Source organism: Pyrus communis, chromosome 13 (genome assembly GCF_963583255.1).
Source record: "Pyrus communis chromosome 13, drPyrComm1.1, whole genome shotgun sequence".
In the NCBI taxonomy this organism is placed as follows: Eukaryota; Viridiplantae; Streptophyta; class Magnoliopsida; order Rosales; family Rosaceae; genus Pyrus; species Pyrus communis.
In genome coordinates this window covers 3,953,109-3,977,086 of record NC_084815.1, presented here as the reverse complement: position 1 = coordinate 3,977,086, position 23,978 = coordinate 3,953,109, and the positions used below count along the sequence as shown (strand labels likewise).

The 23,978-nt window shown below is 37.2% G+C and overlaps 3 protein-coding genes across 6 annotated transcripts; 2 read left to right on the top strand and 1 right to left on the bottom strand.

Moving 5' to 3' along the window:
- Positions 1–11,594: 11,594 nt before the first annotated feature.
- On the top strand, positions 11,595–13,041 carry LOC137712076 (large ribosomal subunit protein eL21z/eL21y). The gene is made up of 2 exons (XM_068451223.1): positions 11,595–11,892; positions 12,583–13,041. Exons 1-2 carry the CDS (start codon positions 11,656–11,658, stop codon positions 12,838–12,840), a joined length of 495 nt encoding a protein of 164 aa, XP_068307324.1. The 5' UTR covers positions 11,595–11,655; the 3' UTR covers positions 12,841–13,041.
- A 2,070-nt stretch (positions 13,042–15,111) lies between these two features.
- Positions 15,112–19,587, bottom strand: LOC137713233 (serine/arginine-rich splicing factor SC35-like). Of its 4 annotated transcripts, none has more exons than XM_068452516.1 (11): positions 19,490–19,587; positions 19,303–19,388; positions 19,102–19,180; positions 18,589–18,668; positions 18,404–18,470; positions 17,650–17,721; positions 17,242–17,472; positions 16,984–17,143; positions 16,271–16,884; positions 15,918–16,143; positions 15,112–15,435 (listed from the first exon to the last, which is right to left on the bottom strand). In XM_068452516.1, exons 1-9 carry the CDS (start codon positions 19,567–19,569, stop codon positions 16,879–16,881), a joined length of 861 nt encoding a protein of 286 aa, XP_068308617.1. In that variant the 5' UTR covers positions 19,570–19,587; the 3' UTR covers positions 15,112–15,435; positions 15,918–16,143; positions 16,271–16,878. The 4 variants fall into 4 exon arrangements, with proteins under 4 accessions (XP_068308617.1, XP_068308618.1, XP_068308616.1 ...); XM_068452517.1 differs by having other exon boundaries at positions 15,112–15,384; XM_068452515.1 differs by having other exon boundaries at positions 15,112–16,143.
- Positions 19,588–21,296: 1,709 nt separating this feature from the next.
- Positions 21,297–21,932, top strand: LOC137713440 (3'-5' exonuclease-like). Its single transcript, XM_068452735.1, has one exon. It carries the CDS (start codon positions 21,297–21,299, stop codon positions 21,930–21,932), a length of 636 nt encoding a protein of 211 aa, XP_068308836.1.
- Positions 21,933–23,978: the final 2,046 nt, after the last annotated feature.

Sequence of the window (23,978 nt, the reverse complement as noted above, 5' to 3'; positions counted from 1 at the left end):
TATAACACACTTTGTAACTGTTACTCGGTAATCAAGAAAGACCAATTCACAAAGATCTCGAGCTCTCTCTCTCTCTAAAATCTTCTTCTGCATTTCTTCTGCATTCTTTGCAGTTCTTACATGGCATCTTCGCCAAGATATAATTTGGCACTTCCGCATTCCTCTTAAATTCTTCTCTCTTCTCAATCATCTAGTTTGTAGAACTTCAGAGATACAATTGGGCAAATCCCATCATCCAATTCATAAGAAAATTGGAGTTTTTGTTCACGCAAATCAACTGTTTGATTAAGAGCATTAGTGAAGAAATTTCTTGTTCTCTGCAAAAATGGTTACAGCAGCACAACTATAGATTGTTCAATCACCAATCACTAGCCTCATTCCAACAGTATCAACATACGTTATAGTGAAATTGAACGACACCAACTACCTCACATGGAGTTTTCAAATTAAATTGCTTCTTGAAGGATATGGAATTCTGGAATTCGTGGATGGCACCAAGAAATGTCCAACAAGATTCTTCAATGATTCAACTATTGAAAGGGTAGAAACAGATGCCTACCAAGTTTGAAAAATGCATGATCGTTCATTACTGCAACTCTGTCATCCACAGCAGTGTCTTGCCTCATTGGCAGAACAGTTCTAATGAAATGTGGATGAATCTCAAGGAAAGATTCTCTTCCGTGACAAAAGCCAGTATCTTTTAATTGAAGACTAAGCTTCAAAACATCAAGAAAGGTTTTGTTTGTTTATAAGTACTTGCAAAAGATTAAAGATGCAAGATATCATCTTGCAGCAGTTGGGGTTGTCTTTGAAGATGAAGATATCATCATTCTTGCTCTCAGGGGACTCACTACATAATACAACACTTTTTGATTTGTTATCAGAGGAAGGGAAAATGGTATCTCCATCAAAGATTTTCGATCTCAGTTGCTTGCTGAAAAAGCAACTATCAACCAATCTCTAGAGTTAAATTTGTCTTTTGGAACAGTAATGATCGCAACTAATCAGACTTCAAAAGAAAAAGCTTTGGTTCTTGATTCTAACTTTATAGATTCAAGTGACTATGGTTCATCTTTTAGGGGTGGATCAAATCAACACAACAGCTCAAACAGTCAAAACTACTATTCTGGGAATCACCATAGCTATAACAATGAGAATTACAATAGTGGTTACAGTGGAGGATACAAAGGCAATAACTACAGGGACAGAGGCAAAAGCAAATTCAATTACAATTTTGGGTCAATGTTTCATACACAAGTAATAATCTTGGAATTCTTGGGGCTCCAAAACCATATCAATCCACTTGTCTTGCTCAACCTTCAAAAATCCCAACATGTCAGATTTGTAGTAAAAAAAAAATGGTCATATTGTAGCTGATTGTTTTCAAAGGCACACAGATTCTTCAAACAGCTCATCATCACCTGTTCAATGCCAAATTTGCTAGAAATTTAAGCATACAACTATTTAATTCTATCACAGAGGGAATTTTGCATACCAAGGAAGGTCTTCTGCACCTTCACTTAGTGCAATGCATGTTAATCATCATCCTTCAGCTCCACCAGATCAATTTTGGATTGCTGACACTGGAGCAACCTCTCACATAACATATGAGATTGCCAATCTTGAGTTGCCTACTCGGTATCAAGGCACAGACACCATAATCACTATTAGTGGTGCAGGTTTTTCCATTAAACATATTGGTTCTTCAAAGTTGCATGCCTCAAATCATACTCTTGAGTTAACAAATGTTTTTCATGTAGCAAAGTTGTCACAACATTTACTCTCCATTCATCAACTCTGCAAAGACAATAGAAGCAAGTTATATGTGATGAATTTTCTTCTTGGGTTCAGGACAAGATCACAAGTAGGGATGGCTATTACCCTATTCCATTTTCCATACCACAACAGCTGTTATTTGCATCATCTCACAACTATGCATCCTATCTTGCAAAGCCAGTACATATAACCTAGTAGCATAAGAGGCTAGGACACCCATCAAATGCAATCACTTATGTTATATTGCATAGTAACCATATACCTGCATCATAAGACTTTACTACAAACATTTGTACACCTTGTTTAGAAGGAAAATTTACAAAACTTCATTTCTTGTATTCTCTAAATAAGTCTGTACAACCTCTAGAATTCATTCATAGTGATATGTACAAGCATTTGTACACATTGTTGAAGATTTTAGGTACTATGTAAGTTTCATTTATGAATGTACAAGGTTTACATGGATATTTCTATTACATAATAATGCCGAAGTATTTTCAACATTTGTTTAGTTCAATGCATATCTGAGTACTCAATTTTCTGTACAAATGAAAGTTTGTCAAAGTGATTGTGATGGTGAATATCTGAACAACAATTTTAAAACCTATCTTTTGAATCATGGTATTATACATCAAATTTCTTATCCATATACACTAGAACATAATGGTCTTGCAGAAAGGAAACATATGCACATTATTGAGATTGCAATCACCTTATTACAAACTGCACATCTTCCTTCCAAATTTTGGTTTTATGTTTGTGCTACTGCAACCTACTTAATAAATAGGATGCCCTGTGCTACTCTAAAAATGAAATCTCCATATCTACTATTATATGGTCAAATTTCTAATATCAATCACCTAAAAGTGTTTGAAAGTGCCTGGTTTCCATTACTTAAGCCATATAACACAGATAAGCTTCAACCAATAACAAACATTTGTGTTTTTCTGGGGTATGCAAATCACTACTAGGGTTTTATTTGTTTTAATCCTAAGACAAACAAGACCTATGTATCTAGACATGTTTATTTTGATGAAACACAGTTTCCTTATCACATTATAACTTTTAAAACCCAAAAATCAAACACTCTGCATACACTAGTACAATCACAAATCATTGCATTGCCAAGCATTCCTTTACAAACATAAGCATTGTCACCCTTATATCATGATTATTTATCATTGTCATTATTCTCTCACACTGAGGATTGCAATTCATCTAGTGCCTCAGAATCTTTGTCTGCATCATCATCTAATGCCATAGATTTTTTGCAAATAGATGCAACTAAAGCCTCAGATTCAATTCAACACCCTATTAATGACATGGTTCTTCCTTACTCTCCAAGCCTCACCACTGCAATTGATTCCTCTACGCAGTCACCTGTCCCTATGGATCCTAATTTCCAACATGAACAACTCACTGTTATTCTTCCTATATCAAAGAATTTGCATAAGATGCAAACAAGATCCAAAAATGGGATTATCAAGAGAAAAGCTATGTCTACAATTGTTGATTCAACATCAACAATTTTGCAACCAAAAACATTTAAGGTAGCCAACAAGATCACATAATGGAAATTTGCAATACAAGAAGAAACATATGTTTTGCACTCTTAATAGACTTGGTCTCTTGTCCCTTGCCACCAACAAAGAATCTAGTGGGTTGTAAATGGGTTTACAAAATCAAAAAGAATGTAGATGGTTCCATAGCTAGATATAAAGTCAGGTTAGTGGCAAAAGGTTATAGCCAAAAGAAAGGAATTGACTATGGTGTCCAGTTGTCAAACCAACAACCATTAGACTAGTTCTTGCATTGTTAGCTCAATACAACTAGTCTCTTAGACAGTTAGATGTCAAAAATGAATTTCTGCATGGTGTTCTTCAAGAAGAAGTCTATATGGAGCAACCTCCAGGCTTTGTGCGTGACAAATATCCATCTAACTTTGTATGCAAGTTACAAAAATATCTCTATAGGTTAAAGCAGGCCCCTAAAGCATGGAATGACATATTTACAAGCTTCTTACCTGGTTTGGGGTTTCAGAGTTCACAAGCTGATGCATCTCTTTTTTGTCAAGCACTCATCACTTGGTACTGTGGTGTTGTTATTACATGTAAATGATGTGATTTTAACAGGCAACAATCCACAACTCATTTTAGCAGTTATTAAAAACCTCACAACAGAGTTCGATATGAAAGAATTGGGCCAATTGAACTACTTTTTGGGATTACAAATCAACCATAAACAGGGAGGGCTCTTTGTCTCAGGCCAAGTATATCTCAGATTTAATTGATAAAGTGGATTTGCAGGAGTGCAAACCTTGTCCTACACCATGCTTGCTATATCACAGGTTATTGAAAGATGATGGAAAACCTTATCATAGCCCTAAGCAAAATAGAAGCATTGTAGGTGCACTACAATATCTTACCTTCACAAGGCCTGACAAAGCCTTTGCTATCAATCAAGCATGTCAATTCATGCATAATCCGATGTAATCACATGTTGTAGCTGTCAAGAGAATTCTCAGGTACCTCAAAGGTACTTCAGATTATGGTATACACTTTAAACCAAGACCTATTCATCTTCAAGCTTATAGTGATGCTGATTGGGCTGGTGATCCCACTGACAGAAGGTCTACTTCTGGTTTTATGGTGTTCTTAGGTTCCAATCCTATATTTTGGGCCTCTAAGAAGCAACATACATTGTCTCGTTCATCAACTAAAGCTGAATATCAAGCATTGGCAATTGCAATAGCTGAACTTGCCTGGATTAAGGCAACTTTTTGTGATATACACCTTCCACTTCTCATGTCTCCAATGTTTTATTATGATAACATCTTAGCTATAGTCTGACTACAAATCCAGTGTTTATTCTAAGTCAAAACATATCAAAATTGATTATCATTTCGTCTGAGGAAGGGTAACAAGAGGCAACCTTCACGTTCAACATGTGTCTTCTGCTGAACAGTTTGCAAATATTCTAACTAAAAGATTGTCTTCTTCATTGTTCCATCACACAATGCAGCAATTTCATGCTCAGTTCCATAAGGCATGAGCTTAGGGGGGATGTAAGAATATCAAAGCTAGGGATCCAAGTGATGAGGAAACAATGGTTAAGATCATGCCACAATGGATAAAAAGGGTTGTTATATAAAGGTTATTGGAATTGTAGGTTGTTAGAAGTATTGTTTGTTGAAATAAGGAGGTTACACATTGTATTAGCTTAACAAGTAAGCTTTGTAATAAGGTAGTATACAAGACACTTGTAACTTTTACTTGGTAATCAAGACACCAATTCACAAAGCTCTCGAGCTCTCTCTCTCTCTCTCTCTCTCTCTCTCTCTCTCTAAAATCTTCTTCTACAATTCTTCTGCATTCTTTGCAGTTCTTACACAGATGTTATCTAACTGACGGATAGAATTAAGAATTGTCCCACATTACAAAATGGGACCTAAACACAAAAGATAAAAGAACAAAAAAAATTAAATAAAGGAAGCTTATAATTAGGGCGGGGTAGGGCAACCTTAACTAAAATATTCGAACAAGAATTTGATCCAACAACAAAAAAACAAGAATTTGATTAGGATTGTTTGTAGAAAGCTATAAGCACTTACGAACATAAATGCTTTTAGAGAAGCAATTCCAAACCAACCTTTATACTCCAATAATTGTGTTTAAACAAGAAGATTCCCGAGAAAAATATTCATCTATGTTGGTAATAAGTATAGACATAACTATTGGCCTCTACAAGTGTAGGGTAATGAGTCAGTAGCCTCATTGCGTTGGAAATTGCGCAATCGTTCAGTCAGAAGCCTCTCAACTTCTTCTTGAATTTGTCTTTGCTAGGGCAGTGGAACTTTCGGCTGCCCCCGGTCGTGACCTATTAGTTTAGGTTGTTCTTCCCTATGCTCAACTCGTCTATGTCATGGCTGTGGTGCATGTGGCACGTTCCTAGCAAGCACTTAAGTAGGATTGAGTGACTGTTTCTCTCTGTCTCCCTTGTTGTCTACTCCGATGTGAGGTGGAGAATGCTCCTCGTGAGCTAGTTGTGAATGAACACTTAGCCTGAAAGATTGTCCATGTTGATAATCTAAGTATGGCCTCTACCGTGAACATATGTTTGTCCGTGGGCTTGATCAGGAGTACATGCTCATCCCTGCGCTAAGACGAGAGTATACGCTATCCCAAGAACCCAGGCAGGAACGTAAACTGGCAGAACGCTTGGATCGTGGCTGGTTGAAGGGCTGCTTACCGGGACATTGCTAAAGAGATTCGTTATCTACCCTTGTCCTGCTTTGGGACACCTTGTCTCGGGCACGCTGCAAAAGCTGATTTACCAAGGTCATCTGTTGTGCAAGGGCGCTTGTTAACTCTATGACTTGTCGGGACAAGTGTTGTTCGCCATGAGGGATAGAAGGGCTTGGATGGTAAGGTTCTCCATAGGTGGTAGAAGTGTAATGGACTTCGAGTGTAAAATTTGAACCGAGATAGGTCAAATCCATAGAAACTCGGGGTGAAAATGCCCCTGGTTCAATTGTCGACCCAAAAACTAAAGTTAGGACGGTTAAACTGATCTTAGACTGGTTGGGACTGCCAAGTGAACCAAAGGAGTGAGTTGGGTCAGGCCATGTGTGGGGCGCGTGGAAGCGATGCGACACTGGAAGCATGTTGGATCTGGACCAATGAGATGGTCAACGTAGCTCAGGCCTGTAATACATCTTGGGCATGCACTTCTTGGGCAGCGGTTTGTGCTTGCTTGCGCTGGGCTTGGCTCAGCTGCCCTACAGCGTGGGCTACAGATTAGGCCGCCTTCTGGGCTACTTGCGCAGCTGCTGCCAGAGCCTAGGCCTGGGCTTGGTCCTGGGTTTGGGCTGTTGTATTGGCAGCACATAAGGCTATGGTTTGTTGCCATGGAGCTTACCCACTCCCCACTGCCACGATGGCCCCCATGGCTGCCATGGTGGTGGTGCTCCGTGGTGGCAAAGTTGCTCATCTTGCCATTGTGTTGAGCCTCGTGGATCGTCGTGGTGGGGCTACGTATCGACCTCCATCATTTGATCCGAATGTTTTAATGTAGGAAGTTCGGTTCGTCGTGGTTTCCGAATTTCCCGTCATTGTATTTTTCCCTTACCTCAATTCAAGGAATTAAAAAATTCTAGGAATAAGAAAGTATGAAAAGTTTACGAACGAACGACAAATAAGAAACTTTGAATGCGAGAATCTTCTTTGAGCGCGTGAATCAAACTCTCAATGAAAGCACCAATTTGTTGATGCAAATTTCCGCCTTCTTCTCCTTTGATGGAAATGCACCTGCAAAATAATAATACCTAAGATCAAGGCCAAGAGCCTCACGCGCCCACGATGAATGGAGGGGCTTTGGCCGAAGAATCTCCGATGCCAAAGTTAGAATTTTTGAGAGAAAGTGTTTAGAGAATTAGGGAGAGAATGAACTTAGGTTTTTAGAGAAATGCGGGGCTATTTATACGGGTGTGGCCGGCCCTATTTGGAGAATCAGGGACCGGCCACTTATAGTGGAATTTTGGCTCTAATTGCAAGATATTATATCAAATAATATCTTGCAATTAATTTGGTAATTAATCCCAATTTGAAAAGAATAATTGGGAGTTACCCTGTGGGTAAGGATTTGATGAGGAGTGATGAGAGGGTTTTGAATAAATACCATTTCGATCCCCTTTGACCTCGATTGAGCCGTTATTGTCCGTTGCATGCACATGAGAATCCCGATGTGTCTCGAAGGTAATTTTGTCTTTTTGTACCCAAAAGTCCACGTGTCATCTCCATAATTTTCTTGATTATTTTTTGCTCTACAAACATGCCCCAGCGGAGACATATCATCCTCAGAATTTTGTTGAAGTGCAGCGATCACCATCTGTGCATCCCCGGCAAATTCCACATAAGCAGCCTCGAAGTCGCGCGCAAACAGCACGTACGGCAGCCCGAGCAGCCATCATCTCTGCTAAAAGTGGCGAAGAAATATTGAGATTTGATTTTAAAGGATTTTAAACAGTAATCGATGAATTTTGTGGATTTGGACAAAATAATATCATAGTGTATTGTAGGGCCTTAGGAAATCTTAGGCTCTTTCTGAGATTATAAGGAAATTCACTCACATTCTACGTCGAATCTATATCATTACTACATCAAACTCCATTAAGGAAATTTAAAATTATAATATAATTGACCCATTTAATGTGGCAGCTGACAAAGCACTATTTTGGACGTAATTAATTTGTTAAGATTATTTGTTGTCATATTAACCTAAGTGAAATAAGACTTTTGCTCAATATTGATTGATCAAAGTGTGATGAAATTCAACCTTCTTAGAATTTGAAACGGCATGCAGTGCAGGAATAACAGATAATCTTCAGAACACTGTCAATCCCGATATGATTCCTGAACTTTTTCTGTGCATGGCAATGAAAGACGCTGTAAGTTGTAACTAGATCAAATTCTTGATATAACATCTTCAAGTGCGCAGATATTTGAGTAAATTTCTGCAATGATATGAGCTATTCAACCGTAACATTGTTCTTGACATGTCCATTAATTATTGGTAATGTCGATCGAGCCTTCATTCTTAAGACAAAAACCACCATTGGAAATAAACTGTTTGGCCCGCTTCAACTTTTAATGCTGCCAAAAAAGAACAAAGACCATTGTAAGTGGCTGCTACCTTATTTCACTTAAATCATTACTACGTGTCACCGACCCTTGTTTCGGCAAGGACAGTAACTCGAACTTCCTCTGGGAATCAGAAAATTGCGCTAATACAGCGACAGCAAGAATCAAAACGAACCTTTAATACTAACTGCTTGAATATAAAAATGGCAGTGAGCCAGGCTTCCTGACTTGCTCACGAACAAAATTTTTTTGTTTGAATCAATGCTTCTCATGTTTGATCTCTCTTCTATTGTATTTTTGGCATGCTACTGCCCCACCTTTCCAGAACTATCACCATCCAACAGAAGATCATTAGCATTGGTTTAGTCCTTCTGCACTCACAAACTTCATGTCATACCTCTAACACATAATTAAAAGCATAGGATATTATCAATCAGACACCGAACAAGATACAAAAGCAAGAAAGAAATTCAATTCATTCCTCTTAACACAGGTGTTCTTGTTTTGGTAAAAGTACTTTGACCAATAGACATCTCAACATTTTATGTTAAGTTTTTGTTTTTGAGCAAATTGATATTTTTACACTAAGGGAGGGGGAGTTCAGCTAAGCCACACGATGAGCAGCCTAATTTGATATCGAATTCTCCATCCACGAGATTCGAACCTAAGACCTCTCACTTCCAAGTGAAGACGAATACCACCAAACCGTAGTACCGAGTGACAACATTTTATGTTAAGTTAAATTACATGTCACTATGTATTTTTCGAATTCAAATAATTTTTGAATTTGTCGTTCCAGTTGCTTAATGCATTTTCCTTATTTAGTGGAAAAATTAGTTATTAACTATATTTTCTCTTCTTCCAAATATGTTTTTCCGATCACAATTTTTTTTTTGTTTGGATCAAACAATATTATCTACATTAAAAAGCAGTGGTGGGCTTAGCCTCACAATGAGTTAGTAATAATGTAGTCCAAATTCATCCTTGGCAGGAATCGAACTTAACAACTCTCACTTATAAGTGAAGAGAAGTACCACTAGACCGTAATATTAAGTGTCTTCTACAAACATTTAATATTATCTCATTTTACCAAATGGTTTTGATTTTTTACTTCAAATAGTTGGTGTAATAATGTTGTTCAAATTCACCCTTGTCGAGAATCGAACCTAAGATTTCTCATCTACAAGTGAAAATGAATAACACTAGACCGTAGCACTAAGTGTCTTCTACAAACATTTCATATTATCTCTTTTTACGAGATGGTTTTGATTTTTTATTCCAAATAGTTGGTGATCCAACATAAAAAAATTGTGTAATTTTTTCAAATTTTTTGTGAAAGATTTCTCTTTGCTACTTTTTTACGTAGAGTTATTGACGACTATTATTAGGTACAATACATATGTATATATTATCAACGGGTACATTTGAATTTATAAAAATTGTTGATTGGTACGTTTATTTGTACGTTTGATTTGATACATATTATTGATATTGGTACGTTTAATTGCAATTTTGCTATGTTTGATTTGGTACATATTGTTGATATTGGTAGGTTCGATTTCGTACACATTGTTTATTGGTACGTTGATATTGTTGTCGGTCCTATTTTCTCTTCTTGTATTAAAAGAAAATTTTATTTTGGTACGTTTGATTTCATGGGATTTAAAAATATTTTAAACCTTTTGGAAAAAAATATTTTAAACGGTAAATAATCATTGCTAAATTGTAGGATTATTGTGAAAATAAATTGAATCCAACCACATTTTTTTTGTAATTATCTCTAAACGAGACAGGGTAATCAAAAGGCTAGATTAGCACACCAAAATTATTAAAAAAAATATTTAATCAAAATCTCGGCATAGATGTTGTCTTGAAAATTAAAAAAATGAGGCGCCTATATCTAAAGATCCCAATCTTTGCTTTTAAAATTTTTCTTTCGGCTTTTGTCCAGTGATTTGATGATTGTAGGATCACTCTGAAACCTGTGACAAACGCGAGTGAAGTGACATTTTTGCTTCTGCAATGATTTTATGAAATTGGAATCGCAAGTCTTCAATGTAACATCCCACATCACCCAAGGGAGTAAATCCTATAAGCCTTATATGTATATTCCCATCTCTACCTAGCATGAGACATTTTTGGAGCTCATTGGCTTTGGATTCCGTAGGAACTCCAAAGTTAAGCGAGTTCACGCGAGAGCAATCCCAGGATGGGTGACCCACTAGGAAGTTCTCGTGTATTTTTCCAGAAATAAAACCATGAGGGCGTGGCTGGGGCCCAAAGCGGACAATATCGTGTTACGGTGGAGTCGAGCCCGGAATGTGATGAGGGCTTGGACCGGGATGTGACATGCAACGTGTGAAGAAAACTGCTTCTATTATTTTTAATTTTCGTTTTTTTTCAATTTATTTTATGACAAAATTACCCTTGAGAATTCGTTTCTATTATTTCGGATTTTTTTTTTGTTAGAGGAACTTTTATGTCTCTTTATTTTATTTTAGGTTTTTTTTTTTTTTTTTTTGATGAAGCCTTATGATCCCAAAATAAGATTTTGGCTGCGCTTTAAGAATTTGGATAAAATCAACTTTTTTTATATATTCACATGTTACGTAACTCACGGAAAGAATTGAGAATTGTCCCACATTACACAATGGGGCCTAAACACAAAAAAGTGAAAGAATAAAAATGTTAACACTATGTTTGGATGAAAGAACTCAAGATTATTAAGAAATTTTAAAATGTTGAAAATTGAAATGACAGTATTTTATTTTTTCGAATTTGTGACTTGTTATTTTTAAACTCTCAATCATAAAAATTGGAAAATGACATATATTTACATGAAATTTAAACTTTGGGAATTGAAGATCCCAAATTCCAAGTTTTTTTTTTTTTCCACATGGAAATTATAATTTCTTTTATCAAAAGATCTCATTTATAAATTCTAACTTTTATTCAAATTCCAAATTTATTTTTTTCATCTGAACATAGTGTAAAAGAAGCGGATGGGGCAACCTCAACTAGCCCATCATACCTTGTGCCATCAAGCAAACATATCTAAAGAACGATAAAATTCCCATCACTCTTGACACAGTAAGCCCAGCCCACATCTCAAGAACAAATCCGACATACCAAAACCCTACCCGCCTCACCAAACCTAGTATAAATTCAAGATAACAGAGCCATACACTCTCATCTAGAGAAACCACCACCCAAACCCTAGAGACGCAGAAGCCTCTGAAAAATGCCGGCTGGACACGGTCTCCGTTCCCGGACTCGCGATCTGTTCTCGAGGGCCTTCAGGAAGAAGGGGTACATACCACTCTCCACCTACCTCAAGACCTACAGGATCGGCGACCATGTCGACGTCAAGGTTAACGGCGCCGTCCACAAGGGTATGCCCCACAAGTTCTACCACGGCCGTACCGGTCGCGTCTGGAACGTTACCAAGCGCGCCATCGGTGTCGAGATCAACAAGCAGGTTAATTTCATTTTTGTTTTCTTGTATTGTTTTGGATTATGGGTTGCCTGGAAGGTGTTTGATATATGCTTGTGTGAAAATCTATGTTTGGATTCGTGGGTTCTTGTTGAAATTTCGTTTCTTTTAGATTGATTTGGACTTCGCTCACTTAAATGGCATGGTAATTATTATTGTGTTGTTGCTGGTGTATTTTGCCGTTTATGGAAATGGTTGATTAGATTTAAACGTTGCTATAGATTTTTAGGGTTTCATATAATGTTAGCTTATGGATGCTAATTCTACTGTTGATGTGTATTTATGCTCTTCATGTGTATTTATAATGTCACCTATTGGTAACGAAAGTGTTTTAGGTTAATTGGGATATGATACATTTTGGCCATTGATATAAGCCTGTTGTGTGTGCCCTATAACTTGTTTAATATATTTGTTCCATACGGTGTATGCTCGAGGCTATAGGATGAATGTTACGAGAGTGGAGAATGTAAGTTAATCTTTCGTGTTGATCCGTTTGGAATTCCGGTTCTGAGTATTACAGATTGATTATCGTTGGTTGAAAGCATAGTGTTTTGTTGTTTTATATGTAGGGGAATTCTGTCTTGCTTTGGTTTCACTGTTTAGTGAGTGTTGAATACTTTATTTTTTAACTTGATCACCAAAAAATTTCAACGGTATGCTTCTACATGATATCAGGTTGGAAACAGAATCATCAGGAAGAGGATCCACGTGCGTGTGGAGCATGTGCAGCCATCAAGGTGCACCGAAGAATTCCGTTTGAGGAAGATTAAGAATGACCAGCTGAAGGCCGAGGCTAAAGCAAAGGGTGAGGTCATTAGCACCAAGAGGCAGCCAAAGGGACCAAAGCCTGGTTTCAGGGTGGAAGGTGCCGTCATGGAAACTGTTACTCCCATTCCTTATGATGTCGTCAACGATCTTAAAGGAGGGTACTAGGTTTAATTTCTGTTTGCTTTGGTCAATTCTGATGGACTGGCTTAGCTTAATCAAATGTTTCCGTAGTTTCTTTTTACAAATTTTTGGTCGACTTTCATGTGCTGCAGTAGAGACTGCTTGGATTTATGTCTTATGATATATGTTATGTTTTCAAGTACAATTTTGTGCGAATGTGGAAATTATCTTCCGAGTTACCTACAATCTATAGGGTTGTTCTTAAAGCTTTTCCTGATTATTCCATCCTCTGCTTTTGAATAACTTGGTCTGCAGGTTCAACCTTGCTGTTTTTTATAGAACTGAACTAGCACAATTTTGCTAGAATCTAAGATTCAATTTGGTTAGATCGAATATGCTCCGTTTCTATATGCCTGTATTTAGAATCGCTTGCACTGTTATACGCAAATTTGTAAAGGTGAATTGACAGTACATGAAATAATGAGGTAAAAGGATTTTTTGCTAAATGATCTTTGAGATTGGTATAACTGGTCATTTTTGTGCTGCCAATGAAATGGTTCTTGAGTTCGTTCACTGTAAATCATTTTGGCCCTTCTTGAAAAATTTGTCAAAATCCTAAATTCTCCCTCTCTTCCTCTTCTGAACTCCTGAAGCATGGCTGGAGAGGAGAAAAGTGGTTCGAATTCGGAAACCATGCATTTTTTATCTGATATTTTGAAAACCATTTTCGAACTGGATTTGAGAAACATTTCCGATTGGGACAAGAACTTTATATACGTATGCAAAGGCATTACTGCCTTTAGTCTCGCTTCATGCTTTCTTAATTCTTCCCCTCCCCGTTACTGTCTTAATTGCTTGTATATTCTTTACTGGATTAAGTAGTCATGGCTCTAAGAAACACTGTAGCCGTCAGTTTCAGCATGATGATGGTTTTCCTTGGTGCTTGTTCCGCTACAGATGGTGGCGATTTAGAAGGGTAGACTTCAAGTGACGCGATTAATTACGATTGGGCCTTATCAAAAGAATTTCATGTCGGTGACAAATTCATATTTAATTGCACACAGGAAGAAGATTTTGTGATGCTAGTCACTCAAGAAGATTATGACAATTGCATTCCATCACTTGCCTTATCCCATTACGGTGCCTTGGCTTTACCGCCCTAACTTTTAATATACCAGGCACATACTATGTTATTTGCGGTGAACCTGACCACTGTCAAGCTTGCCAAAAGATTAGAATCAAGATCAATGCCCCCGAAATAGAAAACTCAGTCGCGAGTCCAAGCCCCTCTCCTTCTCCATCCTCGACATCAGGCTCTTCTAAAGCAATGTCACCGAGCTAAAACCACAAGACCGCTCGAGTACTTGATCTTTTGATGCTTGGCTTGGATGTTGCCACCTTTCTAATTTTGTGCTAGATGGGTTTTTTTTTTTTTTTTTTTTCAGTTCTAGTTTTATAGTCTTCTCCTCTCTCCCTAACAACTAAGGAAGACTGTTTGAATGGTCCGAGCAACATCTGGGTTGTTGCGCAGGAAACGGGAAAACGATTGCTTGACAACTGAGGAAGACGACTTGAACAACGTCGTCCGCTTTTGCGTTGACAGGAATATATAATGTAATAGGAACCGTGGACCCAACCCAAACCGCCCCATTAGGTCCAACTTTAAAACTCTAAAGCTCTCCACCCGGTCCAACCCGCCCCCATTACATTTTAAAAAGGGAGTTTTAACGAAAGTTCACGATACTGTTCACTTTAACGAAAAACCACATTTTTACACTAAAAAGTCAATCATGGTACTATTCACTTTACCTTTTATTTTATCCTTATCATTAAAACTCAAAGTTTTCAAACCATTTTCATTAGTTTTCTTTTTTAAAAAAGGCAAGGTTCGGTTCCTCCGAATTTGGACCCGGCTCGGCTCGGCCCGTGCCCATCCCTAATTTCAACCGTATGGGAAGACAATAAAAGAAGGCAAAGCAAGCATATCATGGGCCAAGAAAACAAAGGAACGGGACAGAGAAGGTGCAAGCGAGCAGTGGAGGAAATGAGAGAAGATAAAAACTGATATAATGTAGTGCCTCAGATTACACCCCTGTTCCGAGTCCGGTTCAAGATGTAAGAAAATTAGCACTTCATATCGAAAACGTTTAGTCAAGGACAACACAAGAATACATGTCTTCAGCATGAAAATAAAACAGAGTCAACAACGTAAGCGAAAAAAAGGGACTCAGATGTTTATTGTGAAAAGCAAAACAGGTAAAGATTCTCAACAACCTACAACATGTGTAACACAAGAATAGCAAAAGGATATGATAATTTGACAAAGGATCATTATATATACGAAGAAAAAGTGATCTTCACCAGATCACCCCGTTGTTAATTGTTAAATGCAATTATTGGCACGTAAATTTTTCATTTTTTCAATCAGACATACCAGAATGCAAAGTAAGTCTTTCGGTAATCAGGACATACGAGATAGATTGCCAAGCAGCCATTCTTGGTGCCCCAACTGGTCATAGCGCCAATCAGCCATTATCAGTGCCCCAACTGGTCATAGCCTACCGATCATAAAATGGCAGCAACTGCAAGCTGCAGGTGGTTATTCGCTAGAACTTCAGTTTGTCCCGAACCCACACATGACTATGATACAACATAACACAGATCAGCTACCACTTCACAGCTAGAGCCAAGAAAGTGTGATACAAGATTTATATAAATTCAGCAGCAAAGGTTATACAATTGAAAACAGGTTGGGACTAGATACAGTAGTCTTAAACCCTACAGGATTATGGAATTTCCATAGTCCCAAGGGATTGAGGTCAAGTTAATAAGGAAGGGATCACACAATGTTCAGCAAAATGGATTGGAAATGCACCATATGAGCAATACAAAGGCACGTGAGAGGGGTTTCCAAATCCCTACAAGGAAAGAGTCATTTACAAATCTCTTTTACACAAATCTCTTTTACACGCCCTTGTAATGCTAATATGGTGCATTTCTAATCCCTCCTATTATCTAATATTTTGTAATTCATCACTTACTAACTTGACATCAATCCCTTGGGAACTGAAAATCACTCATCCAAAACATAGCATAAAGAAATTAACCATAAACCTGTTTACCGTGTCTCATTAATGTGACTGCAAAGTTAAGCCCAACATACAAGGTTCCCTAGTTAGTATCCACACTTCAGACTGCGTATCCTCATCATGGTTACTCAATCACAGGTCCAACTCATGTGCATCATCAGGCTACAGGGAACACCATTTCAACTTCTACCATCACAGCAACCACAAACCCTTTCAGGTTCATAAGAAACATGTCTGTCCAGCTCACATGCAGCATCAGCTACAGGTAAACACCCAGTTACGGCCATAACAGCAACTAAAACCTCTTTAACCGACTATCAGGTCAAGCATAGAAATCCTAATTATATAACACTATCAGAAACACATAGCCAAGCCATATTTCTTACCAACATATATCACGTATGGAGAAAATCAGCTTAACCTACTGGCCCTGCAACTAGCTCACTGCAAAAACAATCATACTTCTAAAACCAGCATCACAACCATAACATCCATCTACAAACTAGAAACAGCATCAATGGCTGCGAATCAACATCCTCTTATCCTGGCCTAAATCACTCTTTTCACGAACTATAAAACCCAAGAAATAGTTCCTGAAGAATCAGTCTTCCTATAAACTGAACTAGACAACTTAAGACCACAGACTCATATATCAGTAATAATGCTACAAAGAGGATAAAAGTGAATGGTAAACCGCACAAGAACAAAAATGAAAGGAAAGACACTACGAAACTTAGAACAGACTATCCTCGGTAAATAAAACCAAACTACAAACCACAAGCCCACAAGTAGCCAGATTATCCCAGCTAAATAAAGAAAATTCACAAGGTGCAGCATTTATATATTAGAGTACTAAAGAAAACCTGTCCTATCGAAACTAGCACTTAAAAAATCCAATAGAAACAAGCATGATGATCAAGGATCCTCGACATTAGCAGAGCTGCAACAAGTACACAACGCAGGGTGCTTCCATGATAGTTTCCATACAACACTATCAATCCTGTAAAATAAGGTCAAAAGTTACCATATCAATACTCTTCTCCCATGCAAATGAAAGTAATAATTTCAGAAGCAATCAAAATTATAGACATCAACTCACATTAACATCTGAATTTCGAGGGGATGGGCTTTGAGAATCAGCAGGACGATGGCGTAGTGAAGCACTTTGAGAGGTTGGGAATTGTCCATCACGACTACATCTATCAGGGCTGGCACTGCGGCTCCTACGAGGACTAGGGCTATGCCGAGCAGGGGAGGCACTGCAATGCAGATTAGTATACGTTAAAGATAATCAAAAGGAAGAAATAGCATACAACTATAAATTCAACATAAAAAGGATATCAGCTTGGATTAAAACCTATCAATAGAACAACTTCGATGTGGACTCCGATACGGACTTAGACTCCGACTTTCATCATCATAGCGCCCCCTTCCCCTGCCCCTGTAGTAATCAGGACTGGCATTGCGGCTCCTGCTTCGTCGGCGATAGTCTCTATCCCTCCCATGGTATCTGTCACGGTCATACCTGTCCCAACTCCTACTGCGACTTCTCCTCATGTAGCCACGGTCTCTGTAGTCATCTCGGTACCTGGCAGATTTTAAATAGTAAGTTTCAGGCATTCATTTGAATATCATCAAAAGTTTGTAAAGAAAACTGGAATAATTATCAAAATCTTGGCATGATGTAGCAAATTGAGTTCAGGGTCCTTGAAATCATATGACAGAAAACTGTCCATCAAAAAGAAAGACCAAGAGGAGAACCAACCTTCTCCGAGGACTGCGACTTCTTGACTTGTGCCTCGATTTTGGTAGAGCTTCAGAAATCCTTCCTTTATGACTGAAATAAAGGCAAAAGCAAAAAGAAAGTTAATGGAAGCCACAAAAAACAAAATTAGATTTTCAATTTTCAATTTTCAATTCCATTATCAATGCAGCTGAAATACCAATTTAATAACACACTATGCAAATTTGCCCCCTTCAGTCTTGGCTCAAAGGCATTTCAGGCATAAAACCAAAGCTATGGTTTTGTGAGATCCTTGCATGATTCCCCAACGAAACAAGCTTTGGTTACACAACCAAAACCCCTTCTAAGCAAAACAAGGGTTTTCAGTTTAGTATTCGGTGTTGTACAATAAAAAGAGATTGACCTGCTGCATATAGAATTGATACCATATACCATAGTATAGAATTGAAAAAAGATACTGCAATCTGTTGACAAGTACTGATACCAAAACAGACAGGTAAAATAACATCAACAGGGTCGCATTAGTATCAATACATTTCCGGGTATAGAATACACCAATTGAACAAAACAGACAATAGATCAGCCTCAATAAGGATTTAATATTTAAGAGTAACATATGCAGTAGTTAAGAATAATTTTCAAACAAATAGTATTAAAAGCATATGGGAAGACCTACTACAAGTTCATAGTTCCCTCGAGGTAAATAGAGTACCAAAAAAAATAATTCAGCCATCAAGAATTCACAATAAGAAACATCGATAGCTGACAAACTTACATCCTCTCTGCATTTGGCCCATATTTTGCAAACTGAACAGTTATCTCGCGGCCATCAACAACTCTTCCTGCATAAGTAATTGGAATTGTCAAGACAATTGATGAGCAGTGACAATTAAAAAAGGTAGCAAAAACACATAAATATTGACAGCAGTAGTAATGACAATAATCAGAAAATTTGCAAACCATCAAGCCTTTCAACTGCTTTCTGAGCCTCATCCGCATATTTGTATCGCACAAAAGCAAAGCCCCTCGACTCCCCAGTCCTAAACCACAGAAGGGAAATAAACATCCAAAATTCAGAAACAATTTTTGTTAACCATATACAACAACAAAATTAAGGGGGAAAGGACATAAATTCAAATGTGCACTTCCTACAATTAACTAGTCCTCCACTTCAAGAGAAGCTAATTGCTCCCCCGAACACTGTAAACAGGTGATCATAAGCGTCGAATTCCCATATCTTCTCAGCACTCATAAAAATAAGAAAAACAATTAATGTTTAGATACAATCACAAACAAAACCTTCATAACTTATCGTAACACCGATTTTCTCACATGATTTTCCTAACATAGATATCGTTTTCAAACAAATCAAAGATACTTAATTTCTCAGGAACCAAACAGAATTAATGGAGCATTAAAAAAAAAAAAAAAAAAAAAAAAAAAAAAAAGAGAAACTTCCTTATCGAAACGAACCTTCGGTCTCTGGGGACGAAGACGTCAACAACCTTGCCGTACTTATCGAAAAGTGGAAACAGATCATCAGCACTCGTACCTGTTCATAACAACAAATCAATCAATCAACAAATTACCAGCACTAAATCCTGCCAAAAACAAATTAAAGAGAGATAGAGAGAGAGAGAGAGAGAGAGAGAGAGAGAGAGAGAGCGAGCTTACGGAATGTGATGTTGAGGACGAGGAGAGAGTAGGTGTCGGAGATGTCCGGAGGGCCAGACCTACCGAAGTGAGACATGGTTCTTGCACTGAGAGAGAGAGAAAGAGAGAGAGCGATTGGGAAATTGGGAATTTGGAATTAGGGTTAGGGTTTGTGGATGGTAAAATTTGGAGGGTAGAAAGATCGAACCTTCGTGAAGTATCCTTGAGATTCTGCACTCGAGGGGAGCCTGGACGCCGATTTGGGGGGCGCGTTGGCGATTGGATCATCCAATTTGGGGATTTTGGCCCGTTTGGAAAAGTACTTCAGAAATTTTAAAAATTGCTCCTTTTAAAGGGATAATTTTGCCCCTATTTTAATAGTTTTTATCATCGTACCATTTTAATGTGTAAAAAAAGAGTTCGATAATACGCTTCGTTTTTTAATATAAAAGAATAAATAACAAATTTCTTTTCAAAATTTGATTAAAGGGCTTTGGCTCCATTTTTATTTTTTAAATTACATGTCATTAGTTTAAAAGCGTAGGAATTCAATGGATTGGGGACATTAAATTTTTTATATTGTGGGTAATTAGTTTCAAGATGAAGATGCGTTTAAACTAATGACGTGTACTTTAAAGAATATGTGGCAATTGATCAAAGCCTCTTAATTAAATCTTAAAAAGAAACCAAATGTTTTGATCTAAAAAACATTGAAAAAAATGTAAGGATTCTAATTTCTATTAAAAAAGGTCTACTGCCTTTTTACGAAAAAATAAAGATATTCATAAAAAAATAACTTTAAACAATACATTAAAGACGTGTGTATACGAATTAAACATAATTGTAAAAGCAAAAACTCCAATATTTTAATTGTGGTCATATTTTTCTTTTGTGGTAAAAACAATCACAAAGGAATCTCGAATTTGTTGTTAATGTTTATATCTCTTAACTTGAGTGTTTATATTTTCCTTCTTCTCATTTTAAAGCCATAACTAGATTATTGAACCCCAAAAAATTCTAAAGGTAGCAATAATCTTTGTTGGCACTTAATTTTTAATCTTGTCAAAATAAACTCAACCTAAATCTTTTTATTTTATTTTTCATAAAACTCAAATCTGTTTGCTTCTATTATCCTCCGACCAAAACCATAAAGTAAAAGGAAAAAAAAAAAAAAAACCTTCAACACTAAGGAAAGAAGCGAAACGTACGTCAGTTAATCACCCCTATAAAACCCCACTTTTACCGCTGTCCATCATTCTGTTGTGCTAGGATAGCATCAAACTAAATGGAACCAACTCAAGCTAACCCACAGGAAATTTTATCAAATGAAAATGCAAGAACAAAATATAAAAGACACAAGGATTTTAACGAGATTCCTCCACAGTCAGTGTAACTGGAGTACGTCCTCGGAGCAGTAGGAGCTCACCCAATAATCTACTATCAACCAAATGGGAGTTTACAAAGTGTTGGCAATCTCACAACCCAATTAACCCAATACACCCCAAAAGCTCTCACACACCAAAAAAACAAATAGAGGGAGAAATATAATGAATAATTTCTTCTCTATACATATAGCTCAAAGCTATTACAACAATAACTACTTTGGTAGATGATTACTAACCGAATGAAGCAGCAGCTTCTCTTCTCTCTCTTTGCAGCTCCTTTTCTTTTTCAGCAGAGCATTGAGCTTTTTCTTCTTCTCTATATTTTTCTGCAAAGGCAAAAACCCCTTCCTTTCTTAAACCAACACCCACGGGTGTTGAAGGGAACAAAAATTCTTTTCCCTTTTTTCCTCCCCAAAACAAGGAAAGGTGTTGTCCACCTTCTTTCTTTATAATTTTTTATAACCAAAAGTTGTTTGGATTTTTGTCTAGCCGAAAGCATTTGCAAGTTGCCCACTATCCAACACATCATTCATCGTCAGACCTCTTGCGTCTTTGCTGTAATCTTCATAAAGTTCCCAAACCGTTCAAAACTTCTCCACACCATCTTCTTCTTCTTTCCAAACCGTAGCCATGTCTATCAGCATCACAGACTGCGAGTTGGGCTACGACACGCACAGCATTTACAGAGTAGATTTCTTCGACGACTACATCGACACCCTAGTCACGCACACTCCATCCAAGGTCAAGTACTGGATCAACAAAACCCGATACCTACACCGTTACCGCCTTCACAAACTCATCGTTGGACTCGATGTTGAGTGGCGTCCCAGTTTCACTCGCGGTGTGAACAACCCGGTCGCAACCCTACAATTGTGTGTTGGGCACCGCTGCCTCATATTTCAGTTGCTTCATACCCCGGGAATCCCCAGGTGTCTTTTCAACTTTCTAGCGGATCCGGACTTTACCTTCGTCGGGGTTGGGATCAAGGACGATGTTCGAAAGCTTTGCCTTGAGTATGGCCTTGCGGTAGCAAAGTATGTCGATCTTAGGGAATTGGAGGCGAGAAGGTATGGCTTGAGTGTGCAGCGGAGAATAGGGCTAAAGGACATGGCAGCAGATGTTCTAGGGCAGGATTTTCAAAAGCCAAAGACTATTACAATGAGTCACTGGGATAAGCCGTCCCTTTCACTTGAGCAAATCAAGTATGCTTGCATCGATGCTTTTGTTTCTTTCGAAATTGGGAGGGCTTTGGGCGCAGCGAATTAAGGCTGTTGGATTATGTTCAAGGTTTTTTTTCCTTTTTATTTCTTGTTATGGATGAACAATTACCAATAAGCTTAATGCATATGTTATGCGTGTTTAATTTAAATTTGTATGTCCTTTTGAATTTTTTCATCGCTCTCAAATATTATGCTGACCCTATTATTCTATATGGTAAGTTCGGGAACTTTTGTATTATTTCCAAATCTTAGGTGTCACCTAGGTTTCTGAATTTGGTATATAAGTAATATATGCATGTTAGGAGCTAATGAAATTAATTGGTGATCCACAAATTGAGTAGTGTCTGTGAACTAAATTTGTACACGTCAATCTCTCTGTTGTATTTAGCAGTGTTCTAAAAATCGGCCTAGGCGGCTAGGCGCTCGGCGAATACCACTAGACCGTAGTAGTAAGTGGTAACTAATGAGGTTTATTAAAACATAAAAGATGATGCAAAGGGTAAATTGATAAAGAAAATAGTGTAGTAGAAGGTAAAATTAAATTTTGTATAGAGTATATAGGGCATTATGGAAAAATCAAGCCAATAACTAAAGGAAATTTTTACAGCCATCCTAGAAATGTCATTTTAATCTTCGTTTTTAAGAAAACACGAGGCAAAATATACACAGAGAAGTGCATGATAGCATTTTAGAAGTGACGTTAACAACTATCTCTTTTTATTAGAGAAGGACTATGTAAAAAAAAAAAAAAATTATATTAATTTCGGCAATTGCTTCTCTTTAAATATGTGTAGATTATTCTACCGTTAATAGAAGTTAGGCTTTATTTTCTCTTTTAGCCTCAGTATACCAAAAGAAAGGTCATTGTGTTTCTTAAAGCACTTCTCCCCGCAATCCGATAATGTGATATTGCTTGGATACTAGCTCTTGGCATCTCTTTTGTGCGTAAGCTTGTGGCAGGTTTCCATTGTTAAAAGCAACCGCAAAATTATCAAACAGTTGAATAAATGCAAACAAATTTCGTATCTCACAAAATATAAACTGGATTTTTAATTTATAAGACGTAATAAAATAAAATTGTGAAGCAGAAAGAGTGTTCCACAAAGACCCTAGTACTTAACCTAATTAAAGAATAAAGATACATGGATAGGCTAAACCACGATCGAGGGTTTCATTAGTGATTTCTTAGCTAAACTAACAAAATACTACATATAGCTAGTTGTTACATATTAATGTTAATATTTGAGATAAAACTTTTGTATGAAAACTTTGAATCAACATGTGCACGAAAATAATGTTTTTTAAATCATTAACCCAAACAAAAACACCAACGACGACAAAGGATAAGCCAACAAACCTGAGAAGACAAGAATACGGAAGAAGAAATGGAAGAATGAAAATTTAGACATCTATAGCACTATATATGCCTTTGTTAGGTACCACAATATCTGTATTTCACTTTGTGGGATGGTAGATTACAAATGTCGGTGGACAAGGAATATATAGGGAGGGTGGGGATTTTTATTCAACGAATTGAGATTATAATGTTTCCTTATACTAAAGACTAGCATTATTCAAATAATCTATTTAATTTGTCTCAAGTATTTATTGATTTAATTCATAAAATTACTTGCGTACATGCATGTGAACTGAACTTGGACTAATAGTAGTGATAAAGTTTCTCTTTGTATTTAGTTATGGGTTTCTGCCTTTCATGAATGTAAAGCTATTTTGACCCCCCAAAAAATGCCTTACAATTAAAATTGCAAAGTCCAAACATTTCTTGGTTCATATTGATTAAGAATACAGGCTATCTTGTTTTGATATTTTATGGAGGACAAAACCGAATGGTCAATTTAATTATGCGTTCATAACGTTGGTTCCGAATGGTCAATTTAATTATGCGTTCATAACGTTGGTCTAGGAAAAATCATGGGGAATCAAGAAGTTTGAGTGGAATGCAATTAACCAACATGGAGTCTGTTTCAATTCATAAATGTTTTCAATCTCTAACCCAAATTATACGTAAGGCCTCAATGAAAGCAAGAATTTTTGCAGAAACTGAACTTACAAATTTTGTGTTTGATGTAAA

Excerpts from the sequence above, each read along its gene's own strand:
- LOC137713233 (XM_068452515.1), bottom strand. The coding sequence starts at position 19,569 with ATGATCCAATCGCCAACGCGCCCCCCAAATCGGCGTCCAGGCTCCCCT. Across the intron at positions 19,389-19,489 it reads CTCAAGGATACTTCACGAAG|TGCAAGAACCATGTCTCACT; the intron begins GTTCGATCTTTC and ends TCTCTCTCTCAG. Across the intron at positions 17,144-17,241 it reads CGAAGTTGTTCTATTGATAG|TGCCTCCCCTGCTCGGCATA; the intron begins GTTTTAATCCAA and ends TCTGCATTGCAG.
- LOC137712076 (XM_068451223.1), top strand. The coding sequence starts at position 11,656 with ATGCCGGCTGGACACGGTCTCCGTTCCCGGACTCGCGATCTGTTCTCG. Across the intron at positions 11,893-12,582 it reads GTGTCGAGATCAACAAGCAG|GTTGGAAACAGAATCATCAG; the intron begins GTTAATTTCATT and ends ACATGATATCAG.
- LOC137713440 (XM_068452735.1), top strand. The coding sequence starts at position 21,297 with ATGTCTATCAGCATCACAGACTGCGAGTTGGGCTACGACACGCACAGC.